Source organism: Penaeus monodon, chromosome 12 (assembly GCF_015228065.2).
Source record: "Penaeus monodon isolate SGIC_2016 chromosome 12, NSTDA_Pmon_1, whole genome shotgun sequence".
Lineage (NCBI taxonomy): Eukaryota > Metazoa > Arthropoda > Malacostraca > Decapoda > Penaeidae > Penaeus > Penaeus monodon.
Genome location: NC_051397.1, coordinates 19,444,698 through 19,464,697, shown reverse-complemented (window position 1 = coordinate 19,464,697; position 20,000 = coordinate 19,444,698). Strand labels below are relative to the sequence as shown.

Below are 20,000 nucleotides of genomic sequence, written 5' to 3'. Positions count from 1 at the left end.
GGCCGAAACTGTATCGCTAATTTATATTCTTGCAGAGCTTCTTCATACCGCTTTTGTTCTTGAAACAATATACCTCTGCAAAGAACAGTGCATGCGGTGGTTATAGCATACGAAGGAGACTATAGAGAACATCATTTTAGAGGGAAAGGCGGGTTAGTTTAATGTCCTCAGCTAAAAGATGGGATGGATAAAATCAATATTATTCACTTACTTAAGTAATACTGAAAATGTTCATATGGTGTTAATGTTGATGAGGATGGTAACAGTAATACTAAGCTAACAGATACAGTGGTATATAAACGATAACGCTAATCATGGCAAAGGCTAAAATAACAACACAAGTAAACAGGAGTCAAATTGAATAGCTTTTTTCCAGGACCAGGGTAAAACCAACCGGTTTATAAAAGTTCATTAAGCTTTTTGACAATTTTGTTCTAGAATAACAATGCAACTTTGATTGATGTTCAGGCTAATATGCTTGCGTTCATTCTCTTTGATAACCGTTCACTTCTTATGACAAATGAGATTTAAAAATGATATGAAATTATGAAACATTATTATGCTATTTCCGTCTGTACCTAAACCCACAGCGGGATAGCAACAGTTGTTCGTTTTGCAATTCACTTTTATCATTACTATCATTTCTGCCAATTCTAAATTATCACTGTCATTACTGTACTGTAATCGTTACTATACATAATATTTGTATCATTATGCTTCCAGCTCTGATCACGATTATTGATACGATTATCAGCACTTATTATCAACTGAATCATCTCTACTACTTATTTTTTAAAGTAAGATGCAGTGCTGTGCCCAATTTTGTTTTGCTTCTGTCAGAATCGTAATGGTGATATCTATAGTAATGGCTCTTATTAACACCTAATTGCCTCTAAACTACTACTTCGGCAATCAAATATTAACATCAGCACCACTATACCACGATAAAACAAGACGATTACTATTGCTACTTCCATCACCAATGGAATTCATAATTCACACCCTCTCGAGTGGGGAATCCTGTCGAATCATTCTCCTACTCGGCAATCAAAATGATAACCTAATCTCAAATCATAATAGAAAATACCAAAGAGTGGGGCAAGAACTATGAACAAAACAAGAACTAGACGCAAGAGAAAAAAAGAACTTACAGATTATAGTGGACGTCCGCCATGTTGGAACGGTAGGACAAGGCCTTCTTGTAGGCCCATTCTGCCTCCTCCTTCTTGCCCTGGGAACTTAAGATATTGGCCAGGTTGCCGTACGCTGTGGGGGGAGAGACAAGGAGACTATCGGGGTTGGGCTTATACCGGTTTTACTGTACAAGGGTAAATGATATATACTTAAAATTCATGTCTTTATTGCGATAAAAGACGACAAATGTATTTTGTATCTGATAAGAGAAAGTAGTCAGTCACTGTGGCGTATTGTGTGGGTATTTTGGGTGAGAGATCTGGGTGGAGTTGTGTCTGATGCAGGATGCGGAGTGCAGGAAACCAGAGAGAGAGAGAGAGAGAGAGAGAGAGAGAGAGAGAGAGAGAGAGAGAGAGAGAGAGAGAGAGAGAGAAAGAAAGAAAGAAAGAGAGAGAGAGAGAGAGAGAGAGAGAGAGAGAGAGAGAGAGAGAGAGCGCAAAACCCTAATGTCAGAGCCACAACGGCGAATAAAGTCATCAGCAAATCCAAAACCCAAAACGGCAGAGACGCTCCCACCGGCAGTTTCCTAAAGCGCATTTCCGTGTGAGCAGCAAGAAATGCCTCGACCGCCTCCCTAGCGCCTGCCACGGCCTCCCAGCTTGCCTGACGGACTCCTTTTTCATCCTCGTCGACACTTCGGCCGCTACTGTTCTGTCTCTGACGGACTTTCACCTCCCAATGCCAGCATGCCACTCGTTTTTCTAAAGGGAATCTGAAGCCTTCAAGCTGTGGGCGCGTCGGGACGCCTTGCCGAGTTTATACATTGTTACGATGTTCATTTGTTTAGCGAATCGCGCAATACATGTCATTTCTCTCGTCACGTCTCGGCTCTGAACGAGGTAAGTCGGTGTTGGCGCCCTCCTGCGGTCGGACTGTGAGTTAAAGATGTAATTACGTGTGCAGCAGTGAGCCATATAAATGCTAATGGTTTCTGACTCCTCCCCGGCAAGGAGTCCACACGAGAAGGATCCAAAACCCTGTCGTTCGGGTGTCTCTGCATTATTCCTTTCTAGTATAAGGAAGGAGAACCGAGTTGATGATGCGATAGGGAGCCCCGCCGTCCAAGGTTTCTTGTTCGTTTTCTTTTAACATATGCTATTGGAAAATGCTTCTACAATAAAAGAATGTGAAGATAGTGGCAAAATCACTTGCAGCCGAATAATAAATAAGAAAAAATAACCAATAAAGGAAGAAATACAATAACAAATATTTACCCCGCAAAAGGGTCGTTAAAAAAAAGAAAAAAAGTAGCAGTTCATATCTTCAAAAGAAATCGGTCTGATGGGCTGATTACGAGGAAGGAGATATGCTAATGACAGAATAATTACCGTGAAGGTGGTGGTGCGGGGAGGACTCTGATTAGGCACGAACCAACTAATTGGTCTTTTCATCGTTTCAAGAAATCGCAATAGTAAAGAGAAAGTAGGAAAATATAGAAATGAATGTTACGTGAAGAGCGCCGGTGCAATAAGCTGCGGCCCATTAAGTCATGTGCAGCTGAGTTATTCATGCATGGTATATTTCATGAGAGAGAGAGAGAGAGAGAGAGAGAGAGAGAGAGAGAGAGAGAGAGAGAGAGAGAGAGAGAGAGAGAGAGAGAGAGAGAGAGAGAGAGAGAGAGAGAGAGACAGAGAGAGACAGAGAGAGACAGAGAGAGACAGAGAGATCATTATAAGGATAGACTGACAGATGGACAAATACTAGGTATAAAGCATTTCCATTATTTACACATATAAACACAAAATGACCGAAAACATGCGTGGAGAATTATAATTCATAACCGCCATCTTGACGACTCTTTACTACTCAGAAGAAAGGGAAGGAAAGATTCAAGATGATTGAAATAATAAGATAATGAGTAATAATAATAAGACGAAATATAAATGAATATTGAGGTAACATGGAATTAGGAAGGTTATTAGATATGTGATTTTAAGATACTGTCAGCAACATGATAAAATATAATAATAACAAGAATAAGAAACACATAAATTAAAACTGCATTAAAAACATCAATAACAAGAAAATAAACTGATGTAAAAGAAGAAAAAGGAAATTATGAAAAAGTCATGAAAAAACAGAAAAAGAGAGAAAAGAAAAAATCAAGTCTAAGATAAGAAGAGAAGAAGAAGAAGAAAAAAAAGAAGAAGAAGGGGGAGGGGGAGGACATAATAACTAGAAAACGAGAAGCCAAAGAAAACGATGAAGCAAAACGAACAAGGCGAACAAGGAGATGAGAAGTAGCAAATTATAATTACGGAAAATACGAAGAAGAAAAGAAAATGAAGGAAAAGTGAAGGCTGCGAATATTAAATTGAGAATTACGAGCAATAAACGTGTAAACAACGAGAGTTCAAGACAGGAGGCCGCACGATCGTCAAGATAATGAGAAGGATGGAGAAGAGGGGAGGGGGAGAGGAGGGGACGAGGGGAGAAGAGGGGTTGAAGGGAGAAAAGGGGTTCTGGAGGAGATGAAGGGGAGAGAGGGTGACCGGGAGAGGGGAGAAATGGGAGGGAGGCGACTGATGAGGAGTGAGAGGTGGTGAGTGAGAGGTGGTGAGTGAGAGGTGGTGAGTGAGAGGTGGGGAGATGATGGGGTGAGTACGAGAGGGTAAGGAGTGAGGAGAAAAGGAGGGGAAAGGGGGAGAGGGGTGAGTAGGAGAAGACGAGAGAAGAGAGAGGGAAGCAGATGAGGAAAAAGAGAAGCGAGAGAGAGAAGAGAGAGGGAGGCAGTAGCGGAGGGGAGGGAGAGAAGTGAGGGAAAAGAACGGAAGATGAGACGAGGAACGGGGAAGGGGAAGGGGAAAATTATTATTTTATTAAAAGTAATAATTAAGGCTAGTAATGGTGTAATCTCAGATGTGGGTAACTGAGGGAATTGTAATGAAGGAACCCTTAAAATGCAGATATCACAACAAATAAGACTGATGAGAGAGAGAGAGAGAGAGAGAGAGAGAGAGAGAGAGAGAGAGAGAGAGAGAGAGAGAGAGAGAGAGAGCGAGAGAGAGAAGTGAAAAACAAAGTCAAACAGATTGGAAGAACATTAATTAGCAGAAGAAACAGGAGGACAGATCAGTGAGGAGAAAGAAGGGGGGGGGGTACCAGTGGGAATGACACTGCGCATGACTATTATCGGTCAAAGCTGGCTGGTCAGGGAGGTCCTTCGTGCCGGTATGCCAGTCCGCTCTCCCGCTGCTGCGTCGCCGTCGCCTTCCGTCGTGTGTTTATTACGTCCGTTTTTTACGTCGACCTTTTCATGGTCTTTCCTTGTGGCCTTTCCTCTTGTTTCTGTGTCTCGTTTATTTAATCTTGCCTTATTTCATCTTCGTTTATTACCCCGTTTCCATTTTATTCTTTTTCTTATTTGCTCTGAGAACTATTTCGTTATAAGCCGTAAAGCGTTGCATTTTATCTTTTGTTTTATTTTATTTATTTATCTATTTATATATTTGTATTTTTCTGCATTTCGCCTCATACTCTTCCGGCCGCGGCGACTGGACTTCAGACCTTGCACTGTTTCCTTCTCCCCCTTATTCTTTCATTTTTTTCTTTTTTTTCTACATTTTTGTGCACACATACACAGACACACACACAACAAATATATGCATATATATATATATATATAATATATATATATATATATATATATATATTATATATATATATATATATATATATATATATATGTATATATATATATATATATATACATGTATATATATATGTATATATTTATATAATATATATATATAATATATTATATATATATATATTATATATATATATTATATATGTTCCTTATAAATTCCTACATTCCTTTCATTTCATGTTATATCACTTCCTTTAGTCTGTAAATATTTCCGTCTAGGCACACATCTGAGAATTCTAAAATACCTTAATTGTATTATTCCTTATGGTTAGTGCAGATCAAGCAAGAGATGGAGATGGAGGGAGAGGGAGAGAGGGGGGGAGGGGGAGGGAGAGAGAGAGGGGAGAGAGAGAGAAGAGAGAGAGAGAGGAGAGAGAGAGAGAGAGGGAGGGAGAGGGGGAGGGGGGGGAGGGGGAGAGGGGAGAGAGAGAGAGAGGGAAGGAGGGGGGGAAGAAAAAGGGGGGGAGAAAAGAGGAGGGGGAGGGGAAAGGGGGAGGAGGGGGGGAGGGGGAAAGGGGAGAGGGAGAGAAAGAGAGAGAGAGAGGGGGAGGGGGGGGGGGGGGGGGAGGGGGAAGAGGGAAGAGAGAGAGAGAGAAAAGGGAGGAGAGAGAGAGAGAAGGGGGAAAGAAAAGGGGGGAGAGAGAGAAGAAGAAAAAAAAAGAGAGAGAGGAGAGAGAGGGGGGGAAGAGAAAAGGGGAGAGAAAAGGGGGGGAGGGGGAGAGGGAGAGAAGAAAAAGAGAGGAGGAAAAGGGGGGGGAGAGGGGAAGAGGGAGAGAGCGAGAGAGAGGAGGAGGAGAGAGGAAAAAGGAAGAGGAGAGGGGGAGAAAAAGGGAAGGGGAAGAGGAAAAAGGGGAGAGGAGAGGAGAGGGAAGAAGGAGGAGGAGAGAGAGGGGAAGGGAGAAAAGAGGGGAAAGAGGGAGGGAGGGGGGGGAGGGGGAGGGGAGGGGGAAAAAGGGGGGGGAGAGGAGGGGAAAGAGAGAGAGAGGGAGAGGGAGAGAAGGAGGAGAGAAAAGGAAGAGAGAGAGGAGAGAGAGAGAAAAGGAGAGAGAGAGAGAAGAGAGAGGAGAGGGAGAGGGGAAGAGAGGAGAGGAAGAGAGAGAGAGGGGAGAGAGAAGAGAGAAAAGGGAGGGAGGGGGGAGGGGGAGGGGGGGGGGGGAGGGGAGGGAGGGAGAGGGAGAGAGAGAGAGAGAGAGAGAGGAGAGAGAGAGTGGGAGAGAGAGAGTGGAGAGAGAAGAGAGAGGAGAGAAGAGAAGAGAAGAGAGAGAGGAGAGAGAGAGAAGAGAGAGAGAGAGGGAGGGGGGGGGAGGGGGAGGGAGGGAGAGGAGGGAGGGTGAGGAGGGGGGAAAGGGGAGGGGAAGGGGGAGGGAAGGGGAGAGGGGAGGGAGGGGGGAGAGGGAAGAAGGGGAGAGGGAGAGGGAGAGGGGAAAGAGGAGAGAGAAGAGGGGGAGAGAGAAAGAGGGGAAGAGAGAGGAGAGAGAGAAGAGAGGGGAGAGAGAGAAGAGGGGAGAGAGAGAGGAAAGAGAAGGGAGAGAGGGGGAAGAGAGGGAGAGAGGGGGGGAGAGAGAAAGAAAGAGAGGGAAAGGGAGGGAGAGGGAGAGGGAGAGAGAGAGAGAGAGAGAGAGAGAGAGAGAAAAGAAAAAAGGGGGGAAGGGGGAGGGAGAGGAGAGAAAAAAAGAGAAGAGAGAGGAGGAGAGAGAGGGAGGAGGAGAAGAGAGAGAGAGAAAAGGGAGAGAGAGAAAAGAGAGAGAGAGAGAGAGAGAGGGGGGAGAGAGGGGGGGAGGAGAGAGGGGGGGAGGGGGGGGGAGGAGGGGGGGGGAGGAGGAGGAGGAGGAGGAGGAGGAGGAGGAGGAGGATGGGAGGAGGAGGAGGAGGGGGAGGAGAGGAAGAGAAAAAAGGGGAGGAAGAGGGGGAGGAGGCGGAAGAGGAGGAAGGGTAGGAGGTAGGGAGGAGGAGGAGGAGGAGGAGGAGAAAGGAGGGGATGATGAAGATGAAGATGAAGATGATAATGAGGAGGGTGAAAGTGGAGGGAATGATGATGATGATGATGTGATGATGAGAGATGTGATGTTATGATGATGATGATGATGATGATGATTATCATCATCATCATCATCATCATTTGGTGAAAGAAAAGGAGGAGGATAATAAAAATAATAGTAATAATAATAACAATAATAATAATAATAATAATGACGAGAAAGGAGAAAGAGAAAGAAAAAAAGGAGGAGAGAGGAGGAGGGGAGGCGGGAGGAGGGAGGGTGGGTGGGCAGAGCATTTTATGTCACTGTAAACTCCTTATGGATCCCTCCGTGCGTATGGTGTGAGCTGATGGCCAAATTTAAACCGGGGAGCTTTCCAAGGGACATCCATCACCCAACCGGAAGGGCCGAGGCCGAGGCTGGGTCGGAAGGCGAGGGCGGCCGAAAGGCAACCCATCATGACTCCCGTTAACCTGGAGAGCCGTATTACTTACGAGAGAATTATGAAATGGTTTAATTGCTTCATCAAAAGCTCGCACATGTTTCGAGTCCATAATGAACAAGATTAAAGAGATCTCTGTGAATCGCAAGACAGACAGACAGACAGACAGACAGAAAGAAAGAGCTACTTATCTACAAGTCAAAGAAATCATCCCCTAATGAGGCCTGACTGATGGCATCTCCTTCCTTGCCGCCAGGTGCCCGTAGCAGGGTAGTTAGAGCAGGGTGGACGGCCGTACAAGTCGTCGGTAGTTAAGGTGATGGCGGGTAGCCGCAGCACGCAAACTGCTCGAGTAATTGTTGTGTTGCGTGGCAGGCAAGTTGTCGTTAATGTTTATAGTCTAGCTCCCGCCCGGACCAACATGGAAGCTGTCTGCACATGGCTTCTTATTATTAGCTAAAATTATGCTAAATCAATTATAAATTTTATGACTTCTATAATGGTATGATAATCACCATAGCCAAAAAATGGTCCTGGACCCACGGCACAGAGGAAGGGAACATGACAACCTCGCGCTCCGCACGACCTTCTCCCAACACCATGTTTGCATAACAGGTCTCGACTATAGCACCGCAATGAAAAAAAAGAAAACAGTTTCTGATCTGGAAAATATGACCAGCTGGCCGATCAAATAATGATATCTACAGGTTACATGTGACTATTAGACTGTCAAAGGGAATGCCCACCGGTCGTAGTCTTCAGACATATATGCTTTCAAATGTATTCACATGTTTTAGAGCCGTTTGAATCTGGGCTTCCGACCGGCAGCTAAATGCACTTTGATGCCCGCTGCGTTCTTCCAGACTCAACTTCATTAGCTGTTATAGGCTGGCTCCCACGCGCCCTCGTAACCTGGGTAGCTGAGTGCGAAAAGAACCAGAGTAAACTCTGATTAAGATTTTTTTTATTTACCTTTATCGCGCAGGAACATAAATCTGCGATACTGCACAGTCGCTGTCTGAGAATGTTCGCGTGCTTCTTAAACAAAAAATAAAAAAATAAAAAAAGGGAAAATCAACAGGGTGGAGGTGCTCTATGAGGGAGAAGAGAGCATTGTATATGTAATAAAGTAGTCCTGGAGTCGCGGTTCATGGGATGGAGGCCGCCCCGGGGAACGCCGCTACTACAGCAGAGGAATCATGCGCGGGATATACCATGGGGCGGGAGCTGAGGTGACAGCCAGGGCGGGGAGGTTGCAGCATGGTTAGAGGTTGTGGTGGTTGAGAAGGTTACGATGGCGGCAGGCACGGAGGGTTTGTGGTGGACGATAGGTCGTAGAGGTTAAGGCGGCGACCAGAGACTGTCGTGGAGGTTCCAGAGCCACGAGTGTAGACGAGTATTTTGCATACATTTGTCCCTATGCGTGACTGTTGCCATCGCTATTCAAATCAGAGAAGTAACGCCTCTTGTTCTCTGAATTTCAAGAGTTCATAAACGTGTAATTTCCGACAGGTTGCCACGCCGAACCGGCCCGGCACTCAACCGGTAGTTAACTCCTCGCCGTCCGTGCCGCCGACGCGAAATTTACGAGCCTCTACTTTCAGACAGACTCGGCCCAGCTTCGGGACTTCGGCGCTTAAGGATTGGTGTCCAGCCGCGAACATAAGGTCGAGGATGGTGATGGAGCTGATGAGGCCGAAGTTATATTGTGGAGATATATATGAAGACGATGTTGATAATGTTGCGAATACGACGACTGCGAGGAAAAAGATACGAGAGAAAGGCAAAATTTCGAAGGAGACCATGCAGAAGGAAAACGACGGTGGAGACAACCGAGTGGTCGCGAGGTGTCGCCGAAGAGACAGGGGATGGCGGGGAGATGGACGTAGTGGAATTAGACAATGGAGCGGAGTGGGTGGCTGAAGATGATACCAATGCTGCTTCGGCTGCTGTTGTTGGAATGTCATGTTGCTAGCTGTGAAGATGATACGGTGCACCTCACCCGGACACACGTTCGGGAGATCAGTACGGAGAGTTTCGAGCTAGTTACCCGAACTCCTTGACTGTTTCGTCTGACTGTTTTGGCGCCAACTTTTGGTGCCGCAATCTTTTCCTCATATTTGTAGCATTACTCGCGGCAGGGAGTTGTGGCAGCCTTTGCGTGATAATCGTCGTATACCATAAAGAGGCAGTGCGGAATAAGAAATAAGATGGAAAAAAGACAACAAAACCGGCAACACAGAAGTTGTTGCTCGTTGTTCCCAGCGCATAAAATCTGTAATTTAAAAGAGATCACACACTCCGGGCATCGAGAACCGCGTCGATAAGGGGACTGAGGAAGAAGAAAAACATAAACATAATGCTCAAATCACATTACGAAGTTCCTCCCGAGGCTTTTTATTTTATATGTTGCGATCTCACAGGCATGGACTTAGGAACCATAAATCCAAAGGTTTATACATATCTAAAAAAAAAAAAGCAAGGTAAAAAGAAACTACGTGGAAGTGCCGAAGCCGCTTTTAAAAACTATAGCCCCCAGGTTTGTCGCAAATTACTGCATCTTTAATATTAGTATGCAAAGAGTCCCTAATGAAACAACTGGCGTGTCAACGCAAGCGGACTCGTTTGTTTCATTTCGTCCATTTCCCGTAAGGCCGTGCGGCGAGGAGCTGGTCCCGTGCCTTGACCTTGACCGTGGCTTCCTCTCGCGAAATTACTTAGGGCGGTGAAAGAAATCCGTCTTGGCGAGTTATTTAAAACGGTGTAGGTAGTTGACTGTGCTAGCCGGAACAATGGCATTCACTCCAAAGCGCAAAAAGAAAAAGTAAAATGCTCCAGACATGTCAGATGAGGAAGTTCTGAGAACATCATGAAGTGGAACAAGCAAAGCGATCCAGGATCCCTTGCGTCTCGCTGTGCATTGTGGCCCAGCTGATCAACTCTCGAGTGCCGATATGTTCGTCAGCTGTTTTCAGGGACGGGCTGGCATATGGGGCACTAGTTCTATTGCGGTCGCCCTGCAAAAAGGAAGCCACACAATTTCCATTCTTTTAAAAAATGAATGATTAAAGAAAGTGAGGCATATCTTTTTCTTTGAACGCTTCCAGAAAAAGGTTAGGACTGGAGTTAAGAAATACTGCGTTTCTTTTTTTTTAACAATGGAATGATTAAGTTGAGTGATCTCTAAATCAAATAAAAGACTAAACCGTGATAATCTAATATTACCTCCTTATAATCTGGCATCTACTTGTTAAAAAGAAAAACGACGCAAGAGCACACATAGAGAGACACACAGACAAACACGCAACGCAAGCAAAGGCAAGACACCCACGAAGAGAGAAACAAGCAAACCCTACGCGTCCCGAGCGCCCGCCGAGGCCTCGCCGCCTCACCGCGCCGATGGAAATCACAGCCATCCCCCTAAGTGCCGGGTCGGGGAGCTAGTGTAATGGGCCAGATAGATCCCCGTCAACAGCTTCCTGAACGATGAGAGGGGCTCCAGCGTGCCGTTGGGGAAGGGGAAGGTTAAGGGAAATCGTGGGCGGTGGGGGGAGGGGTCTGAGGGAAGACAAGGGACGGGGAAATAGGTTGGGGCGTCTTGTGAGTAACTTTCGTTTGCGGATACCTGTGGGTGGGTTTGCGCTGAGAATGTGTGCTTTGGAGAATCCTGGAGGGGTGCAAGAGAATGAAAGTGTTTCTTGAGGAAGAGAGCGCTCTAAGGCCGAGCGGCGTGGGCGTATGAGCTGTGCAGCGATGCCGCAGGTGGAAAGGCAAGTGGTAGGAGCACTTACCCTTGGGCGGGTTGATTGCGATGCCTGAGCGGTAAAGGTTCTCCTCCGTTGCCCAGTCACGGTTGCGGCTCCACGTGCGGGCGGCGAAGAGCAAAAAGAGGATAATTAATGCCCCGTGCAGTAGACGGCGTGCGCGGGCTGTGCGGGCGCGCGCGTGCAGAAGGTGGGCACCCCAGCCCACCAGGAGACACGCACCCATGGATGGGATGTACAGGATGCGTTCGGCCACGACGAAGCCCACGTAGAAGAAGAGGTTGGTGGCGGGCAAGAAGGGCAGCAGCATGAGCGCCAGGCCCATCACGGTCACGTCGCCCGACGTCGTGGTCTCGCCGCCGGCTGCGTCTTCCCCGGCGCGACGCCGCCGCAGCGACATCAGCACTGTCATGGCCAGGAGGGCCAGCACGGCATAGAGCGCAAAGGAGGCCAGGTTCCTCGGGTCCGCGATGGAGGTAATGAGGGGGATGGCCTCCATGGACCAGTCGAAGGAGAGCGTGTAGGGGCACAGCAGCAGCCATGCGTTGAACGCCGGCAGGAAGAAAAAGGTGAGGGAGCGCACCGCCGGGGAGTCGCAGTCCGCCGCTGGGTTATCTGCCGGGGAGAACTCCGGAGGCTGTGAGCCCATGATGGCCAAACGGCATGAGAGGAGAACCACTAGGGCTGCACCCAAGGGCCGCCAACCCTTCCGCTACTCCGCGATGCCGACGCTGTAAAGAGAAAATGGAGCGCCATTAACAACCATGTCATAATTGTGACAGTTACCATAACAAACACATTTATATTTGTGCCATTGTTATCCATGAGGACACTTCTTACCGTCAATCTCAGCTGAAATGTTTTCCTTATCACTTTCATGACAGTAGCATCAGATTCTAATCACCCTACTGCTATCAAGGTTGACCTTCACGAGCCAAGGGCACACACAGGTCAGAACAGGTCACATTTTATGTTGGGAAAAACTAATGGTATTTATCGAAAATGAGTCTTGTTTCGTAGAAACACGATTTCAACTTTAACAGATAAGGCTCTGGCAGATAATAATGTCATCAGGTATGCTTGTAATTTTTCTATTCGCTTAAGGTAATGCCACTCCACTGCAAGCACGCGGTAATCAAAAGCGGTTTCGATGCTGAAACTGAATACTCGAATTACTTTCATCACGGTGCCAAACAGATGTCATGCCACAGCAAAATGTACTGTTGTCCCTGTAATACCGATGACTGCACTAAATATACGGATTAGGAGCTAACAGTAAGCCGCAACACGACTAGAGTATAATTAAACTTCCCTTTGGATTCAGTTTTACAATAAGACGATTTTGATCATTGTCTCAGTATTGAATTGCTAGAAAAAGGCCCAGACGGAGCCTCATAAGAATACATTTTCAGTCGAGAGGGAACCGTTTTTTCCCCTTTATATTAGCAAAATCCTTTCCGTCTCACTCAATGCATCTTCTCTCCTCACTCCCTCTTCGTTCCCCTCCGTCGCCCCATCCCCTCTTCTCTCCCCTTCTTCTTTTGGCCTCCCACAATGCCTCTCCCACAACGCCAGAACATTTGTAATGAAAGATTTCCGAGGCGATAAAATCGCAATGAACGTGTTCGTACGCACCGTCATCATTATTGAGGCAGGTTTATTGTCGGTCCTATACGGTGATGAACTGGTTCGCCATTATGGCCACCGTGAACGGGGGATTCGCTCATTACCCGATAGTTATGGTCAAGGCTGTTTATATATTCTTTTCTCCTTATACTACAACAATTAGAGACTCGCCCGATCTAAGACGAGGAGGAGGAGGAGGAGGAGGAGGAGGAGGAGGAGGAGGTGGTGGTGGTGGAGGTGGAGGTGGAGGTGGAGGTGGAGGTGGAGGTGGAGGTGGAGGTGGAGGTGGAGGTGGAGGTGGAGGGGAGGTGGGGAGGAGGGGAGGGAGTGGGGGAGGAGGAGGCGGATGCGGAGGAGGAGAGGAGGAGAGGAGGAGGAGGAGGAGGAGGAGGAGGAGGAGGAGAAGGAGGAGGAGGAGGAGGAGTAGGCGGAGGAGGAGGAAGCGGAGGAGGAAGAGGAGGAGGAAGAGGAGGAAGAAGAGGAGGCGGAGGCGGAGGCGGAGGCGGAGGAGGAGGAGGAGGAGGACGAGGAGGAGGAGGAGGAGGAGGAGGAGGAGGAGGAGGAGGAGGAGGAGGAGGAGGAGAGGTGTGTGTGTGTGTGTGTGTGTGTGTGTGTGTGTGTGTGTGTGTGTGTGTGTGTGTGTGTGTGTGTGTGTGTGTGTTTGCGCGCGTGTGTGTGTGTTTGTGTGTTTGCGCGCGCGCGTGTGTGCGTGTGTACACTGAGTATGAAGTGGATATTTGTGTTCCAAAAAGGAAAAAAAAAATCAATTGCTGAAGGTGTGTACTTCGGTTTCCATATGTATCGGCAGCCGGGCCATAAGTGAAAGGCCCGGGCGAAGCCAGAACTTCGCAAATCTCAAGCAAGCAATGTATCGGCCCAACCAAACAAGGATATTTTTTTAAAAACGAATGCACCTCCCTCTTTCAGCAATTGTTCCCTTGTTTCGTAGAAGTACAAGCGTCGAATTGCACACCCATGGTTATGACACCCACTTTTTCCTTATTTCCAACACAAAAATCAACCTAAGCCCCAAGGGATTCAGGGAAAATTTCTAGTTACCCAAAGTCAGTTGTGAAAGTAAAAAAAAGGTGGAAGGCCTAATCTGCTGAAAACAAATGAAAACACACACACACGCACACAAAGTCAAAAGCTAAAATAAAAAAGCCAAACCGCTTCTTCCACAAAACTGTATCTCACGGTCGAAATTCATTCACCACAATCGAGCACAAGAAAGCGCTATGGCACAAAAAAATAACCGTGTCGAAAAGGAGGAAAATCATATGCTAACGAGAAGCTGGCGTGTCTTAAAGCTCGAAATTGGGTAGCGAACGCCCGCGGGTGTTTCGCTCGAGAGAGAAAACGAGAAACGAGATTGGTCCGGCCGCACGGAGGATGTCGCGGAGAATTAGAGAGGGAAAGGGGAAGGAGACGGCGGGAGAGTGAGAGAGAGGGAGAGAGAGGAGAGGAAGAAGGAGTGGGTGAAGGGAGGAAAAAGGGAGAGGGAGAGGAAGAGGACGAGAGAATTGAGAGGTAGAGGGGGAGTGAGAGGGAGAGGAAGAGGGAGAAAATGGGAGTGAGAGAGGGAAGGGAAGAGAGAGAGAGAGAGAGAGAGAGAATGGGAGAGGGAGAAAGAAAGGGAGAGGGGAAGGGAGACGGAGAGAATGGGAGAGGGAGAGAGAAAGGAAAAAGGCAAGGGAGAAGGAGTGGGAGAGGGAGAGGGAGGGGGAGAGGGAGAGGGAGAGGGCAAGGGAGAGGGAGAGAGAGAATGTGAGAGAGGGGGAAGAGAGAGAGAGAGAGAGGGAGAAAGAAGAAGAGAGGGAGAAAGAAGAAGAGAGGGAGAAAGAAGAAGAGAGGGAGAAAGAGAAGAGGAAGAAGAGAGAGAAGAGAGAGAGAGAAGAGAGAGAGATAGAGAGAGAAGAGAGAAGAGAGAGGGGAGACAAGAGAGAGAAGAGAGAGAGAGAGAGAGAGAGAGAGGGGAGAGAGACGAGCAGAGAGAGAGCAGAGAGAGAGAGAGAGAGAGAGAGAGAGAGAGAGAGGAGAGAGAGAGAGAGGAGAGAGAGAGAGAGAGAGAGATGAGAGAGAGAGAGAGGAGAGAGAGAAGAGAGAGAGAGAGACGAGGAGAGAAGAGAGAAGAGAGAGAGAGAGAGAGAGAGAGAGAGAGAGAGAGAGAGAGAGAGAGAGAGAGAGAGAGAGAGAGAGAGAAGAGAGAGAGAGAGAGAGAGAGAGAGAGAGAGAGAGAGAGAGAGAGAGAGAGAGCAGAGAGAGAGAGAGAGAGAGAGAGAGAGAGTCAGAGAGAGTGTGTGACAAGTGCGATTCCCCGGGGCATGAGGACGCCCGGACGCCCGGGGACCGCCATGAGTCGCCTGTATTCATTGCTTCTTAAACCACAAACCACTGAGTTACGACTTTGCAAACCCCGCCCACTTTGCAATGTAATTACTCAACGGACCAATTAAGGTAGTAACTTACCGTAGCCCCGCCCCTCAAAACACCTAACCAATGGCAAGGCGGCTGTTGTTACTTGCTAGCCAATTAAGGGTCTGAAGGCGGGGCTCCACTGACAGGCCAGCTTGAGAGCGGTGGTTGCAAATTTAAGTTGCCGACAAAGTTATTATTATAAACTTTGTGACAGTTATAGATGTGTGTATCGGAAGCTTCCTGCGCTATTATTTCGGAACATCATCATTACGACTGGACCAACGACGCCCTGGCTACTTACCACGACCCATCAGCCGCGTGCTCATAAATAGGCAAAAACCAACACGGGCGAATATTGCCACTGGAGGTCTTGATTGCCCGAGAACGGGTAGCCCCCGCCCTCTGCAGGATACCACCACGTGCACAGCAGTGACATCCTGCACCGGCTCCCGACACCCACTGACATCTAGCGGGGGCACTCTGTACCGCAGCCTGCCTCGATCCCTGCCTTTACCCCAACCACAACAATACCGGCGTTCTTCGCTTTCCACAGCTGTTTGTGGCGGCACAGCCACGAGGCTAGAGCGTTGGGGCGGCCGAGACTCTACAACACCTGCAGCAGCCACGCGGGGTGTGAGAGGTCACAGAGGCCGGCGAGAGCGAGGCAGGAGGACACTCCGCTGAGGGCGCCGGGCGCTGCAGCCGAGCGACAGGGCGAAAGGTGGCGAACCCTCTTAATTACTCGCTTTCTTAGGGCGAGGTGTCGGGGTAGCGGTCTGCCTGTCACTTCGATGTTCATTGTACATGCATCATCCCAGTGAGTGCGTTGCGGAGCCCTCGTTGTGCAAGGAAGAGCAAGACTGACGTTAATGGGCGAGCGTGAGGGAGGTATGGAGGTCTGCTAGTGGGCGTGAGGCAGCTAGGAATGATTGGTGGTGGGCGTGAGGGTTATTTGAACGCTTGGGGGTGGGTGTGTAGACGGCAGGGAGGGCTGCTGGTGAGCATAAACGATCGACGAAGGCTCTTGTAAAGAGGTGGGGTGAGTAGGGATGATTGTTGTGGGCGTAAGGGCGGCTGTTGGAGGCCTGTGCTCAGTGGGTAGTAGGAAGATCTAGTAAAAGGGCGTGGGGAGCAAAACTTTATAAAGCGTGGTCATGGAGGTGACAGGAAATACATATCGAATGTTGTAGTAGCATGGAGGCTTGGCAGTAGGCGTGAATTTACAGGCACCTCGTCGTGGGCGTAGAGAGACATAGTCATCAGCTGTTAAAAGAATAACAAGGGGCTCCTGAAGGCAGCGGAATGAATTAAAAAGCCAGATAAATTGTTAGACTGAGAACCAGAGGCTGAAGCATGTAAATGGAAGAAGAATTAATTAAGACTATTTTGGAAGGAAGAATAACTTAGTAAGGAATAAAATTGACTAGTTACATAGATCTGTCTTGGAAATTGACAAGATGAAGCACGTGGGTTTAGAATAACTCAGAGAAAATAACTCAAAGAAATGGCAGATGTTCGGAGTATCCAAATTAGATAGATAGGTTTATCATTCTCTGACATAACTGGTGAAACTGACTGAATGAAGAGGCATTACAATCAGTGACAGGGGAGCTATTCAGAAGGATCTCGAATGGGTTACTACAGTAAATAATTTAGATGGCTAGGGGCAGGAGAAAGGGGCATGCGATTTGTTGTTTGAATGATTACACAGGTAAACCAATAGGCATTAAAAACGAACTAGAGAAGTCACTTAATGGAATCAGATGATTGACAGCCTGAATGGCCAAGGCATTATATCAGTCAGATTTCTTGAAAGAGCTACAAGAACTATAACAAGGAAACTTATTCTACAGTAAAATGAAACGATAAGAAAATGGTGCAGACAGATCAAACAACCGAGTTGACACTGTGAAGTGAACATGATATATTAAAATCTTGCAACCACCATTAAACAGACGTCTTGATGAAACATATTGTGAATAGCTTAAATAGCAATACAATAAATGTCCATCACATACAAAGCCATATTCAAGAAAACTGCAGCAAAGACTAATACAACGAGAGTGACCTTAAGACAAAAAAGAGACAGGGGCCTTCCTGAAGAACCCGTGAGACCGTGAAGAACACTGAGACCGCATCAATTACAAGGCTTCGAGAGGGAAAGTTGGGCGAGTGTTGAGCGAAACCTGCTAACAACGATCATCGACCCTAGTAACGCGTCATGTACCTCAGGCCTACTTCTCATGCGAGCGCTACGCAGTGAAAAGAGTCAATGGTAAGTCCGGCAAAAACACGAGGGGGCACGAGGCTGAGGGAGGGGCGGCAGGGAACCGGCTGGGGGCGGGGGGAGGGGGGTTATTGCGTAAGCGCTGCTGAAATAAAGTTGGCCTGTTGATGGGCAGGTTACAAAGGGCGAGCGACTGCACGGTAAAGCACATGGACTTGTTACGAGTCGTGGGGTATAACACGTTGTCCACAGGCGAGGGCGAGCGGCACATGTAATCGCGGTCGGCCATGTGCGACAAGACAACACGAGAGGATTCATAAGGAATAATTACAGTAATGGTCTGCCGAGGTGCTACCGAGAGGTCGGGGTCGCCCCTTGAGAGACAGCTCAGTGAATATTACCCCTCCAACCGGAGGCCAAGTGCCCCGGGGTTTCCACAAAGTTTGAGAGGAAGAATGGAGGACAACAACCCAGCGCACTCTTCTTTGACCAATCCGAATACGTGGAACTGTCGAGCCTTTTCTGACACTTATTGAAATCTCAAGAAAAATTTAGATCGAAACAATATTACTTCACTTTCTCCTTATAGACCAATAAAAAGGGGTATGTATTAAAGCTGATAACAAAGGAGGGCATAAAGTGAGCAACAGACAATCTTACACCAGTTCATCCCTGAGGCATTGCGGCATAACATCTTCAGGGCGAAATGATGATGCAGCTGTGAGAATAAACCTCTAGAGAGGTTAGAGGAAGATAGTGCTTTAAAAACAGTGGTGGCTAATGAAAAAGCACCGTTATATTTAATCTAATAGTCATATGAAATCACCCTGAAAAAATTAAGGTTTGCCAGATAAGAAATGTATGAGGATCATGTTCTAGCTGCCCCGGTGGGCGGGTAGGAAGACCGAAGGAAGCCGAAGTATATCAACAGAGCTAAGAAGGAAGGTTGAAGGGCCAAGGACGGATGAGAGAAAAGAAGGGAGGAAGGGAAGGGGGGAGGGAGGGAAGTACAAGAGAGAGAGAGAGAGACAGAGAGGGAGAGAGAGAGAGGAGAGAAAGGAGAGAGAGGAGAGAAAGGAGAGAGAGGAGAGAAGAGAGAGAAAGACAAAAAGAGTAGTAAGGAAAAGAGAGCGAGAAGAGAGAGAATGAGAGTGAGAAGGACAGAAAAACGGAAAAGGAAGGAGGAGGAGAAGGAGAAGAAAAGAAGAAAGGGAGAAGGAGGAGGAGGAAGAGGAAGGGGAGGAGGAGGAGGAGGAGGAGGAGGAGGAGAAGGAGAAGGAGAAGGAGAAGGAGAAGGAGAAGGAGGAGGAGGAGGAGGAGGAGGAGGAGGAGAAGGAGGAGTCAGAGAGAGAAGAGAGATTGGGGAAGAAGGAAGAAGAGAAGAGACGCGGCTTGAGGCACAGGAGCCATTCCCGGACACCTCTGGATCTTCGTAATTTTCATCCCAAATAGCCGGCAGGAAGTGAATGCTTGTCAATGCCTACTATCCGAGTTTCCAAGACCTACCGTGAGGAAGGAGCAGATTCGGGAAAGAACCAACAAGAGGCGTATTTGGGGCCCTTGGATGAGGGTCACAAGCGTGAATGAGCAAGGAGAGAACGAGCAACATGAGGAGGGAAAGTACTCAGAATGGGCCTAACAACAATCTCTATATGAAGATTACAATATGAATTATACTGAAGCATGGTGTAAATGCAAGTGCCACGGGTGCTATGTAGGGAACCTCAGGCTTGGTGCAGGGGCCACAGGCACGATACAGCAGGTCAGGCCGTGGTAGTAGCGGGGACTGTCCAGACGGCGGGGCAACATGACAAGTAACGAGCCTGTAAATTTCCCCGAGGACTCACGCCGCCCGGGCTGCTCTCCCGTCCGCCCCTGCCCTTTCCACCGCCCTGCCCCGCCCCTGGTCCGCCCCTGCGTGCCTTGCACCGCCTATGCCCTGACTCGCCCTTGTCCTGCCCCACCCCTGGTAAATGAGTGTCCTTCCTATCCAGCCTCGACCCCTGGTCCTACACACACACTGACCCTTTTTTGTCTTTTTAAAGTTACGTAACTCATGTCCCATCCCTTGCCTCGTTTTTACCTCGTCCCTAGCTCTACCACGCCTTGCTCAGTCCAGGGCAGAAGACCCCCAGTGTGGCTAAAATGGAAGACTAAAAATGTGAGGTATTGGGATTTTTTTTGTGCGGATCGTGTTTTGTAAAAGATCAGAATCATAATACATTGTATATATTTTATGTTTTCCACTTATCACCGATAATTTTCCACTGGAGATTTTAACGTACATGTAGAAAGTAATCCACCTCGCTTTAGAATAAGAAATATGTCTTGTCTTTTTCTGCGCCTGACAACATAGCAACGAGAAAATAACAGGACTGAAAAAGCTATCCCTTGTTCCCCCCGAACATTTTTCCTACCTTCTCTCCATATTTTGAAATCCCAATTCCTTGCTCCACCTCCCCTTCGCCTACAGCTCTACCTCCTGTCACCGGGCTTCGATTATCAACACCATTCCATCTCATTATTCCATTCCATCTTCACAATTATTCATCTACTCCACCATAATCCACACTACTACTTAACCATTACTTATACCATTCCTTCACGTCTGCCCACTTCACTCACTCACCATTAATCGCATCAACGCCTTATAACCCACACCATTCCTTCACAATTATCACCATTCCTCCACCACCATCCA

At 47.7% G+C, this 20,000-nt stretch overlaps 1 protein-coding gene across 1 annotated transcript in view; it reads right to left on the bottom strand.

The window, feature by feature from the left end:
• Window positions 1-20,000, bottom strand: part of LOC119579650 (protein O-mannosyl-transferase TMTC2-like) — a 69,495-nt gene that overhangs the window by 29,648 nt on the left and 19,847 nt on the right. The window contains 4 exon segments of the mRNA XM_037927561.1: window positions 1-75; window positions 1,152-1,266; window positions 11,056-11,720; window positions 11,722-11,759. The exon segment at window positions 1-75 is cut by the window's left edge and continues 11 nt beyond it. Coding sequence (XP_037783489.1) covers window positions 1-75; window positions 1,152-1,266; window positions 11,056-11,720; window positions 11,722-11,759 — 893 coding nt within the window.